The sequence below is a fragment of the Leucopleurus acutus genome, assembly GCF_964270905.1.
Source record: "Leucopleurus acutus genome assembly, chromosome: 1".
Taxonomy (NCBI): domain Eukaryota; kingdom Metazoa; phylum Chordata; class Mammalia; order Artiodactyla; family Delphinidae; genus Leucopleurus; species Leucopleurus acutus.
In genome coordinates, this window is record NC_139142.1 from 87,069,760 (window position 1) to 87,083,030 (window position 13,271).

General features: G+C 41.5%; 1 protein-coding gene across 2 annotated transcripts; it reads left to right on the forward strand.

Moving 5' to 3' along the window:
* Positions 1 to 2,123: 2,123 nt before the first annotated feature.
* LOC309970685 (beta-2-microglobulin) lies at positions 2,124 to 8,176 on the forward strand (the record flags this gene model as incomplete). Of its 2 annotated transcripts, XM_082853191.1 has the most annotated exons (4): positions 2,128 to 2,239; positions 5,716 to 5,991; positions 6,570 to 6,597; positions 7,961 to 8,176. In XM_082853191.1, exons 1-3 carry the CDS (start codon positions 2,173 to 2,175, stop codon positions 6,581 to 6,583), a joined length of 357 nt encoding a protein of 118 aa, XP_082709317.1. In that variant the 5' UTR covers positions 2,128 to 2,172. The 2 variants fall into 2 exon arrangements, with proteins under 2 accessions (XP_082709316.1, XP_082709317.1); XM_082853190.1 differs by lacking the exons at positions 6,570 to 6,597; positions 7,961 to 8,176 and having other exon boundaries at positions 2,124 to 2,239; positions 5,716 to 6,023.
* Between the last annotated feature and the right edge of the window lie 5,095 nt (positions 8,177 to 13,271).

A 13,271-nucleotide genomic window follows, 5' to 3' on the forward strand; every position in this document is an offset into this window, starting at 1 on the left:
CTTTTTTAAAAACTGAAACTGTTTTTCAAAGTAGTTGTACCATTTTCCATTCCCAAAAAGAGTGTATGAAGTTCTTCCACATTCAGAAAATATTTACTATTATGAATAACATTTATTGTATAAAATTTTTTTAGAAAAGTCATTAGGCCAAAAAAAAAAAATGCTGTCATTCATCCCACTAATGGGAGATAACACTGTTAAAAGGCCATGTTTGTACATTTCCAGAAGTTTGCCCTCCTAGGCAAACAGTGGTCTCCTTTGAAAAAAAAAAAAAAAAAAAAAACTGAAAAAATATAATTTTCTCTGTCTTCACTGTTTTTTTTAAAAAAGTGTTTTAAAAACTGGTTTTCCAAGTGAATAGATCGGATTCTATCTTTTAAGAATTTTAAGTACTCCAGTATTTGTCTGTGATGTGGTAAACAAGGAATATAGAGGTGACCACCAGCCCTGTCTCTTCCTATGCTCCCAAGGCACTAGAAAACAATTCAACACTAACATTCCAGGCGTTAAGACCCTTAAATGAGTTAACAACAAACAAACAAACAAAAGGGAGGGGCAGGAGTGTCTTTACTCATAACTTTATGCCTAACCATTATTCTTTCATTTCGAGAGAGTTATAAAGAGCTGGTAGAAAAAATAGGTAACTAGCATCAATAATCATAGTACACTTCTTAATCATTACTGAACACTCCCTCTGTGCTCCCCGGGGCTCTCTCTGTGCATTATCTCCTTTCATTAGGTCTGCAGAGAGTATCCTACTTTTTCTAGTTTAGACACAACCACCACGGTAGGGCTAGTTGAAACCTCTAAAAATATGTAAAAGAAATCCAGATGACATTGGTTGTGCTCTTTGGGGAAGCACCACCCAACTCCCTTCAAGTGCAAACCAGGGTGATTTCCAAGATCTCTGCCCCTCCCCCTCCCCATGGTTCACTTCCTCTTCTGAGTGTTCCACTCAGAAAAGATCCCTGTTCTCAGCCACCAGGTGATGTCAGCATCTTTTTATGGTATCTCTGGAGTGGAGGTTTCCTTAAGGAGTCTAACACTGACACGCTCTTAGAGTCAGTAGGCCTAACTTCTTTGGCTGGGCCCACAGCTGATGCAACCCGAATTCTCACTAAAATTGCCCAGTCCTCTATCTTCCAAGTGTCTGAAGCACGAATGACAAATGAATCAGGCCCATCTGAAAACTAACACTTAGCCTTTGTTTTCCTATCCATAAAAATGTAACGGGGTAATTCCTACATCCTAATATTTTCTCACGTATTCCCTCACATGTTCGTTCGTTCTTTCATTCGTAGGTTCATCCATCCATCCTTCCATCCATCCATCCATTCACTCATTCAGTCAGTTTACCAAGTATGTACTCCATGTCAAGCACCATTCTAGTGTGGTAATTCGCAGGGAATGATGTTCCTCACGGGGTAGGTAGTCTAACACTCTAAGCAGTTACTGCTTTTACCTTTTACTATCAGGGGTCATTTCCCTACAAATCAACAAAACAAAGAAAATTACCTAAACTACAGAGGCAAGATACAGGCCAGACTTTCTCCACACAGGGTTTTCCCTGAAGGGACTCAGGAAGCAAGACGGTTCTCTGAGCTGTCGTCATGAGGCCTCGAGGTTTGGACGACTTTTCTTGCCTAAAGAATCCCGAAGCCCTACAGCGTATTTCCGGGCTGTAATTGTGATCCCAAGTTCTGATTCTGCCCAGTACCATTCAATCTCTGTCCTTACTCTCATTAATTTTTCTGGGCTTCAGTTTTCCCGATCGAAAACCAGGTTCTAGGCTCCTAACTCGCTGGGGCATGCTTGGGGAGCAAGTGCCTTAGCGTTTCTGATGCTGTTCCGAAAAGCGAAGTTTCCTCCGGACTGAAGCTCTCGGGTGGGCGGCCCGCGCCCCAAGCTTGGGCGCGCATCCCTGATAAGAGGGCGCCGATGTACAGACAGCGAATCCACCCGGTTCAACCCTGCCTTCCTAAGCATCACGAGACTTATCAGAAAATGAAACTGAAAACCGGGAAGTCCCTCTTTCTAACCTGCCAGGGCCTCGCTCGCTAGGAGACCGGTGACGGCCCGGCGGGCAGGGTTCTGATTGGCGGCCTGGGCCTGGCTATAAGTGCGGGCGCGGGACCAGGTCCTCACTCTGATACCGGAGCTGCTCCTGTAGCGATGGCTCCTTTCGTAACCTTGGTCCTGCTCGGGCTTTTCTCGCTGTCTGGCCTGGACGCCGTCCAGCGTGAGTGTCCCCTCCTCCCTTTCCCTCTTCCACCAGCTCGTCCCTGTCCCGCTCGCAGCCACTGGGCACTAACTCCGTACCCCCCGGTCCCAATCCCAAGGTTCGGTGGAGTAGCACGAGGCTTTCTCTCGGGCTGTGGAGGCGGTGGGGGTGTGTGGAGTGGGGGCGGGGGTGCGAGTCCAGGACGCCGGCTTCTCCGGGATGGGGGGAGGGGACCTCTGGCATGCTCGCACCGGGTGGGTCGGGACAGAGCGACCGAGGTGTGGGAGGGGTTCTCTTCCGCTGGTTTCGCTGGGCCTTTGGCTTCTCCCGCGCAGCGGGAGCGGAGGGCGGGCTGGCGGTTCCCAAAGGGCTGGGTTGGGGGCTGCGAATGGGTGGAGACCACGCGTGGGTTTTGGGGGAGTCGCCGCCAGGGTGTATCAGTCCGCTGGGAGCCCGAGGGCCTCGAGCTTCCTCCAGGCGCCCGCCAGGTTCAGCTGCCTCTCTGCACGTTCCCCAAATCCGCGACGACCAAACCACGGCGAGGAAGTTGCACGCGACTCTTGTGGAATGTCCTGAGGTGTTTACATAGCGCTTCACGTCGTTCATTCTCTTGTTCCCGCTACCTGTCGCTCTTAATAATAATCATAGAGCTACCCGTTGGCGGCTTACTGACCTGCGCTATGGGCTGTATGTCATTTAATTGTGAAATGCGTCTACGATGTAAACAGGATGCCTTTATCATCAGCTTGTCATAGATGAGGAAAGGGAAGCTAGAAGAGCTGAAGTAACTTAATTACGCAGGGGATTTATGGCAGACAGTAGAGCCTGACCAGAGCATTTGGGGGGTCGTGAGCCCTTTGCCTGTAATCCGTGCGTTTTTCACAGCCTTCTGGGGAGAGATTCTCGGGAGCAGGCTGGGCGGACATGGGCCCCTGTTGCCTTTCTTCACAGAGGGCTCCTCCTTTGGCTCCTTGCCTGGTTCTTTCCAAGATGAACTGAGTATGTACTTTCAGTTTTGAGTAAGCGAAGGTTTATCATTCAGAAAGGTTGTAAAACTAGGGATAAGAGCAATCAACATGCTTACCCAAGCTGTCTGTCAGGGACACCATGGATACTGACTCAGTACCTTCTAACTACCCTGCAATATACCGGACCCTCAGATTTTTCTCTCTCACAAAAGGCTCTGTGAAGCGGGTTTTTTTTGTTTGTTTGTTTGTGTGTATGTTTGTTTGTTTGTTGTTCATGAGAAAAAGGAAGTTAGTTTAAGTTATTTACAAAATAAAGCATAATGTCTGTATCATCACTATTATTGATATTTGGTGATGACTATGTAAGTCTTTCGAAAAACTTAATGTCAGCAAGCTGATATTAAGACTATCTTAATTTGAATATTTCCGAAGTAATGCCTGGAACATACACAAGACCGTCTCTGGAAGATATACAAGAAATGTGTAATTGCGATTGCCTCTAGGGGGTGTATTTTCTGCTCTTTCCCCTGTGTGGGTTTTATTTCACTGTGGGCATACATTAACTCTTCAATTAAGTTACAGAAGCTCAAATAACTCTCCCAAAGTCACAGAGCCATTAGTGGCTGAGGCCAGATTCTGATACTCCTCCCACTCTTGGAAGAGATTATTGTGATGTTCTTGCAGAAAATTCCCTGGCTCCCTCGAAGAGTGAATTCCAGGCAGGATGAATCAGTGCTCTGATTCCTGTGGCATTTATTATGTCCTGATTATTAGAAGTTGAAATGTGAAGGGCTTTCTGATTTATCTTCACTTTTAAATTTATTTTTTAAAAATCAGCGTTCATGGGATTTCCCTGGTGTTCCAGTCGTTTCACTGCCAAGCACACGGGTTCAATCCCTGGTCGGGTAACTAAGGTCCCACAAACCCCGAAGCACAGCCAAAAAAAAAAAAAAAAAAAGGTAAAATTGATAAAAAAAAAAATCAGTGTTCATTAGGATTCTCAGTACAGCTCTTGGTGGGACTAGGAACCTTTTCTTTGATGATAGGATGTTTCTAGACAGATACATCTGATCAGAATAGCCTGGTTCTCCTCCTTACCCCACCACCTTCTGTACATGAAGGATGAACTGACTTTTGCAATCATGTACCCTGAATGTATTTGTATTTAAAGGTGGATTATTAACATGTATTAGTATCAGTCTGCATATTTAGTAGCAGTAACACTTCACTTTGGAAGAAAAATATAGAAATAGAGTTTATAATATTTTCTTTACATCCCTATGGAGGGTCTAGTCATGCATCCCATTTTGGAAACCACTGTTCTGTAGGATTATGCAGTATTCCCAACCTGGCAGATTATGGCAATCACTTGAGCATGCTAATTAAAAATGCAAAGCCCATTCCCATGTGCATTATTCCACTTGGTTTTCTAATGGTGACAGTATGTTCTCTCGCATGTGCCACAGTCCTCACCCTTCCCTATTGTTCTTACCCAGCCCAAGTTCATTTAAGGTATCTGCCATCTTCTGCAGGCATTTTAGTCTGGTTTCTTTTTTTCAAGCTCATGAAATCACATATAAAATCAGGTAGAGGGGGCTACCCTGCTGGTGCAGTGTTTGAGAGTCCACCTGCCGATGCAGGGGACACGGGTTCGTGCCCCAGTCCGGGAAGATCCCACATGCCATGGAGCGGCTGGGCCCGTGAGCCATGGCCGCTGAGCCTGCGCGTCCGGAGCCTGTGCTTTGCAACGGGAGAGGCCACAACAGTGAGAGGCCCGCGTATGGCAAAAAAAAAAAAAAAAATCAGGTAGAGGTTTGGTGTGTAAACTTGGGGTAGGATGATGAGGTTGTGTTTTGCAAGAACATACTTTGGGTTGAATCAGGTCTCAGAGCAAGGAGGTAACAATATTTATACCTGCCACTTACAGAGCAATTGCTGTGTGCCAGGCACTGTACTAAGCACATATTGAGAAGTCTGATCGGTCTGGATCTAGGCAGGAGGCAAAAAAAAAAAAAAAGGAGTAAACATAAGGAAAAAAAATTGACTGGGTTGAAACAGTGTACAGTAACGGGAATTTTTGATGTGGCTAATATGGGGGGAGTGTGAAGTGAGAAATGAAGCTTGATAAGTAGATTACGGCCAAATCGTGTAGACTTTTGAGTGATAAGGAATTCTGTAGGTGCTGAGGAGCCAATGAAAAGTTCTTGAGATTCTCCACAGAAAGATTATTAAAGATACAGCACAATCTTCACTGACACTGAAGAAGATGTTAAGAGAAATCTGCTAGAAAAAGCCTGAAAGGCACGTGTAGGGGAATTATGTGGGAAAGATACTAAGTCATGGTTTATCCCAGAAAATGGAGGCTGCCTTTTGGAAAAATGGAAGCTCATTTGGCATGAGGGGAAATGGAATTGGGAGAAATGGAGGATCAAATAGAAACACTTGGGGCCTGATCTAGCTTTAGACCAAGGTAGCCCCAAGTGAAATACTCTGCAATTTCATCTGTCTTCCCCTGCTGCTCCTCAGGTCCTCCGAAGGTTCAGGTTTACTCACGACACCCCGCAGAGAATGGAAAACCAAATTACCTGAACTGCTATGTGTCTGGGTTCCATCCACCCCAGATTGAGATTGATTTGCTGAAGAATGGGGAGAAGATGGAGGTGGAGCAATCAGACCTGTCTTTCAGCAAGGACTGGTCTTTCTACCTTCTGGTCCACGCTGAGTTCACTCCCAACGCAGTGGATCAGTACAGCTGCCGCGTGAAACACGTTACTCTCAGAGAGCCCCAGACAGTTAAGTGGGGTAAGTTTTCAAGTTCCTTCCTTAGCTGCTGACAGTTGTATCTGAACATAGCCACAGCATAAAGCTGCCTTGATATAAGAACATGTGCATACTGGGATTATCAGGGAATGTTATTAAAGCTCTGATTAGTGGCACCTTCTGAGAGATCTCTGCACAGCGTGGTCACGGAGACAGTGGTTTCCCTGTAGTGAGAGCAGGGAGCAGTAGCAGCACTTCCACAAGTGCACAGGCACTCCCAATGATTCTTCCCTACTGGCTTCCTTGGGCCTTCCTGATAGCCTCAGGGATACTCAGGACCAAGGAGAGTCTCAGGAAGGCACCGGTCTTGTCTGTAAGTCCTGCTATGGTAGTGCCCTCCAATCCTAGACTCCTTCAGTTCTCTGGCTGGCTTGGGATCTAAGGCTAGTAGGCAAGGTGGGGACCTGCTGGGTTTTTCTTAACGAGGCACTCATGGTGAGGGACAGTGGGCTCTTCTGCCAGCTTTATTTATAACAGTTTTAGACATTTGTTAGTACATAGTATTTCAAAAGTGAAACTTAACTGTTTCTCTTTTTCTTTCTCCATTTTCTTTTCTGTAGATCGAGACCAGTAACCAGCATCATGGAGGTAAGTTTCTAATCTTAAGAAAATCTTTCTTTTATAAAGTAATTTATTTATTTTTGGCTGCGTTGGGTGTTTGTTGCTGCGTGTGGGCTTTCTCTAGTTGCAGCGAGTGGGGGCTACTGTTTGTTGTGGTGGGCTGGCTTCTTATTGTGGTGGCTTCTCTTGTTGTGGAGCACGGGCCTAGGCGTGCCAGCTTCAGTAGTTGTGGCATGTAGGCTCAGTAGTTGTGGCTTGCGGGCTCTAGAGCACAGGCTCAGTAGTTGTGGTGCACAGGTTTAGTTGCTGTGTGGCATGTGGGATCTTCCCGGACCAGGGCTTAAACCTGTGTCCCCTGCATTGGCAGGCGGATTCTTAACCACTGCGCCACCAGGGAAGCCCCAGAAAATCTTTTTTTAATGTCACTATCCTGGGGACTGTTATAGACAGCTCTCATATGATAACCCTCACTGTCTGGAGGACATTCATCAGGGTAGCAATTTAGCAGGCAGAGAAGAACCCCACGGGGTCACATTCCCTTCTCCTGTGGGGTGGCATGAGGAAGGCATGTGACCCTGAGTGTGTCTCTGCCAGCATCACTGACCCTCTAAAGGGAGGACAGAAGAGCTACAGGTGTGCTGTGACAGGACAGAGGCTGCGGTTACCCACAGCACCTTCAAGGGTTTGCTCTTTCTTCTGCCATTTCTGCCTTGGGCATCTCTGTGCCTTCAAAAGTGAACCGTCCCTTCCTTTGCATGGCAGTTGCTTTGTTATTCAGCCAGAAGGGAAGAGTGACATGGTTCTGCAGATGCACCGTTCCTAAGTGTGTGGGCACTGTGGTGGCCTCTAGAAGCTCCCAGTCCAATAGAGGAAAGAAATGGAAACAGATTGTTGTAACCTAATGTAAAGCTACTGTAACAGACGTATCTTGCAAGTATCTGTAGCTGCATGAAACAGGGAGCAATTGGACTTCTCTGCATCTTCAGTTGGAGGCCAGAGGCAGATAATCCAGCTTTTCTGGGAAATTTTACTCCACAGGGTATCTTGGCACTGAAAACCTATTCAAATTTCCTGTTACACTGTAGGACAGGGAAGGTAATTTTCGAGAGCATGAGAGAGTTTGGGTGACCTGCCCAGAGTCACACAGATACTAAATGGTAGAGCCAGGATCTGAACTATAGTACCAGCATTCATTCTTCTAAGGTTGTGGGGGAACCAGTGGGATAAACTAGTAGGATATGCTCTTTTAATGGATCTGGAAAATCACCTGCACCTAGTACTTTTACCAACAGTGATTTATACAGCACAAGTTAGATAAGTTTGGTGGTGCTATCTGTAATCCAAATAAAATAAATGTATTTGCTAATACTCCTTTTTTTCTTTTTTTCAGGTTTGAAGATGCCTCATTTGGATTGGACTAATTCCAAATTCTGTTGTCTTGCTTTTTATTTTTCTTTTTTTTAAAAATTTAGTTTATTGAAGTATAGTTGATTTATAATGTTGTGTTAACTTCTGTTGTATAGCAAAGTGATTCCGTTATTCTGGTCTTGCTTTTTAATGCTTATATGTTTTCATGCTTTATGCATTAAATCAGAAGTTGTATTGATGTTACCGCAAATATCATCTTCTTTATAATTCTACCTAGGGCGCTACGTCTCCACATTTGACCTGTCTTGGCAGGTAGCTGTAGTGGGGGCTCTGGCAGCCTAGAGGTGGGAAAGACAGAATTTCAGGTTTAACATCAACATCTCGGTCAAATCTGAACTCTTCAGTCTCTTCTGCATACAAAACTGCATAATAAGATAGTATGCATGTTTAGTGTAAACCTCCAATTTGTAATTTTTCTTAGAATTTTGGAAAAATTTTGAAAGATAATTTTCAGAATTATGGAAATTTATTACAGTGGATAAAACATTTTGCCATATAAAATTCATATTTACCTCTTACATCTGTTAGAGAGAGACTTGGTTGTGCCTATTTTGTTTGTTTCACTAATTAAAACAATGGTAGAACACTGTGTTCAGCTTCTCAAAGGAACAACAGCTGACTTCTCAATGTCAGTGGGATCCAGAACATAGCAGAAAGTAATCATGAATGTAGTAAAACAACTGCCTACATACAATTCCATACACAACAAAAATATCTTTTAAAAAATTACAGCAAAGTAAACGTCATTAGATAAAAAGTCAGATTTCAGTACCCTTTAGATCCTCACTAAAGGAGATTCTAAATGATGCACTTCAGGCAGAGAGAAGGCCTAAAATGTGAGAAGAAAGGAAGAGGAAAAGAAATGTATCAGTTCTATGTAAAAAGAAATCAAAAAATAAGCACATAAACTGAATATTTAATATCTAACTAGTAGCGGGCACAGGAGCTTATGGAGTGCAGGTAATGTTTTATTTCTTGACATGGATGGTGGTTACAAGAGATTTTGCTTTGTAATTTTTTGTTAAATGTACATATATTCTGCACATTTTAAAGGAATGTTATATTTCACATTAAAAATCATAAAATTAATGTGGTTTATTACAGTAACAGATTAAAGGAGATGATTTATATGCTTATTTCAAAGCTTCAGAATAAGTGTTCAAGTAAATTTCAACACTCAGTGAGTTTATGATAAAAAACTCATAGCTGGAGGAAAAATAGGCTAATTTACTTAGACTTCTAAGGGTTTTCTTAACACACATAAACAGACACATGCACACATTAATAGAGAGATATCGGTATTTTACAGGTAAAATCAGAGATAAGATAAGGAGGCCCAGTGCTACTTCTGAGTGATATTATACTAGAGGTCCCAGCAGCAAATTAAGACAAGGAAAAAAAGTAAAATGAATAAGGATTTGAAGAGAAGAAACAAAATTATATTATTTTGATGTTATATATAGATTAACTATATAGAAATGTCAATAAGGTATAAAAGATGAATTATTAGGATTAATAAGAGAATTTAACTGAATAAGAGAATTTAAATTTGCTGGACAGAAAAATCAACATAAAAGTTAAATGCATTTATACTGGTAACAAAATGTAAATTAAAAATATTTAATTTATAGTAGCAATATACATAGTACTTAAGTATAAATATATATGCTATATATGTTCAAATAATAGTATTTAAATTTAAATACACACATATTTAAATGTATACAGTTTTTAAATATAAATGCATACACCAATGTAAAGCTAACAAAAGATGTTAATGGAAGCTCTTAATGGAAAAATTGTAGGAATTGTTTTATTGGAGGAAATTAATGAAGACAAAAAAATGGGGAGAGAGTATGTTTATGGATAGGAAGATTAAATATCCTAAAGATATCACTTCTTCCTAACTTGATATATAGATTTAATGTAATTATTAACAAAATTTTAATAGTTTTTCATGAAACTTGACAAACTGATCCTAAAATATGGAAGAGAGTTAATGGAGGAAGAAAGACAAAGACACACCTGAAGAATAATAAAGTGAGAGATTTATAATTAAAACAGGATGGAATTGGCCCAGGGATGGACAAAGACCAATGGAATAGAAAAGAGCCCAGAAACAAACTCATGCATCTATGGAAACTTGACATATAAGACATTCCAGATCAATGGTAAAAGGAAGGACTTCTGAAAAAAAACAATCACGGTGCTGAGACAAATGGTTATCAATATGTGGGGGGAAAATAGGTCCCTACCTCACACTATGCACAAATGTAAGTTCCAACGGAAAAGGATTTAGATGCAAGATTCAAAAATTTTAAACATAGGAAAAAAATATAAAACCATTTTTATGACCTCAACATAGAAGTCACAAATTACATGCATATAGCAAAAGACTGATTGATCTCATTAAAATTTAGAACTACATTAAGTGACCCCACGAAAAAAGTAAAACGTCAAGCCACAGATTGAATATATTCACCATACCTATAACAAAGATTGGTATCTAGAATATATCAAACACTACAAACCACTAAGAAAAAGGCAACACCCCAAGAGAAAAATAGGCAAAAGACTTGAACAGTCATTTTACAAAAAACTCCACACCATATATATATGGTGTTTAACATTAATGCAAATTAAAACCCATCATTCCAAAAGATAGGCAAAAGTTTTAAAAATCTGGATATGCTAAGTGTTGGCAAAGACATACCCCAATGAGAACTTATTACATTGCTGTTGAGAGCATAAACTGATAAAACAACTTTGGAAAACTAGAGTATTATGTAGTAAAATTAAAGATGCACATACCCTATGACTCAGCAATTCTACTACTAACATGGAGGAACTCTTGCACACGGACTGCAATATATGTATAAAATGTGTATGCATATGGCTGATTCGCTTTGTTGTACAACAGAAAGTAACACAGTATTGTGAAGTAATTATACTCCAATAAAGATCTATTAAAAAAAAGAAACTTTATTCCAACACTGTTTCTAACAGCAAACAATGGAAACAATCTAAAGTTGGATAAAGATACATTCAGACAATGGAATGCTATGCAGGTGTGAAACTGAAGGAATTGTTGTTATAAAAATTAACATGGATGAATCACAAAAAATGTTGAGTGAAGAAAAACCCAGCAAGTCCCCCCAAAATATATACAGTGATTCCATTTTATACAAAACTCAACAGTAGCCAAAACTAAATAGCATTATTTGGGTATATATTTATATGGAGTAAGTCAGATAAAGAAAAACAGGGAATGGTAGAAAATTTCAGAATGGTAGTTAACTCTGAGGCTGGCAAGGTAAGGGAATAGAATGGGGATGGGCACACACATTCAACAGAAGGGGCACACATTTAAAGATATTGGAGATACCTGAGTTCTTGCCTGGATGGTGGGAACAAGAGTATGTGTTTAGTTATTATTGTTGTTATCAATTAAATCATACATGTTCACTCATTTGTATGTAGGGGGAGACTAAGGCTAGAACAGTGCTGTAATACCACAAAATAATAATTTAACTCACACATGCCTGCACATTGTATAAGTGCAGAGGCTCTGCAGTCACACCGCTTGGGTTCAAATCCTGGCACTACCACTTACTGCCCAAGTACATCTGAATTGGAATTCCTAACCTCTCTGTGTTCCCTCATCTGTAAAATGGAAATAATAACAGTACTTACCTATAAAATTGATAAGATTAACTAGATAACACCTGATTGTTAACATTAATATTTAAGAAAAAACAACTATAAGGAAATAATCCTAAAAGTAAACAAGATCACTTTGAGTAATAGATTTATAAGTGACAAATTTCCTTTTTTCCTCTATTACTCAATGTTCTACAATGATATTCTGTAGTATATAAAGGTAAGTTTTTCAACAAATGGTGCTGGAAAAATGGAATATCCACATGCAAAAGAATGACGTTGGGTCTGTTAGTCATACCATACACAAAAAACAATCAAAATACATCAAAGACCTAAATGTGAGAGCTAAAACTATAAAACTCTTGTAAAAAAATCTTCATGATCTCAGATTAGGCAATGGTTTCTTAGACGTGACACCAAAAGCGCAAGTGACCTGAAAAAGGTAAAAACTGACTTTTAAAAACTTTTGAGTTTCACAGGACACCATCGAGAAGGTGAAAAGACAACCCATAGGAGAAAATATTTACAAATCATATACCTCAGAAAGGTCTAGAATATATAAAGAACTCTTAGAACTCAACAATAAAAACAAATAACTCAATTACAAAGTAAACAGAGGATTTAAGTAGACATTTCTACAAAGTCATATATAAATGGCCAATAAGCACTTGAAAACATGTTCAACACATGAGTCATTAGGAAAATGCAAGTCAGGGCTTCCCTGATGGCCCACTGGTTAAGAATCCGCCTGCCAACGCAGGGGCCACAGGTTCGATCCCTGGTTCAGGAAGATTCCCACATGCCATGGAGCAACGAAGCCCGTGCGCCACAACTACTGAAGCCCACGTGCTCTAGAGCCCACGAGACACAACTACTGAGCCCATGCGCCGCAATACTGAAGCCCTCCTGCCTAGAGCCCATGCTCCACAACAAAAGAAGCCACCGCTATGAGAAGCCTGCGCATTGCCACGCTGCAACTAGATAAAAGCCTGAGAGCAGCAACGAGACCCAACACAGCCAAGAAATAAATAAAATTTAAACAAAAAACCAAAATACATCCTCTTTAAAAAAAAAAGAAAAGAAAAAAAGAAGAGGGCTTCCCTGGTGGCGCCAGTGGTTGAGAGTCCGCCTGCCGATGCAGGGGACACGGGTTTGTGCCCCGGTCCGGGAAGATCCCACGTGCCACGGAGCGGCTGGACCCGTGAGCCATGGCCGCTGAGGCTGCGTGTCCGGAGCCTGTGCCCCGCAACGGGAGAGGCCACAACAGTGAGAGGCCCACGTACCGCAAAAAAAAAAAAAAAAAAAAAAAATTCCCAGCCCCTCCCCTGCTCCCCTGTTAAAGGGCCAGCATCCCCAACCACTGCATCCTGGTAGAAATGACAGAACACTAATTCATGAGAAAGAAAACCCTACAAAGGTCAAGAGAATTAAAGTGCATTTTTAACCATCCATGGTTGTGAGTACAGTTTGTTGGGATCAGTATTGGGGAGCAGATATTTAAAAAGAGGATCCCTGTTTTCCACACCCTCAATACGAACTGTGTGAAGTTATGGTCTCTCAATCCTTAAGCTCTCCTCCATTAAATTGGATAGGAAATCCCTGGGTGGATCTTG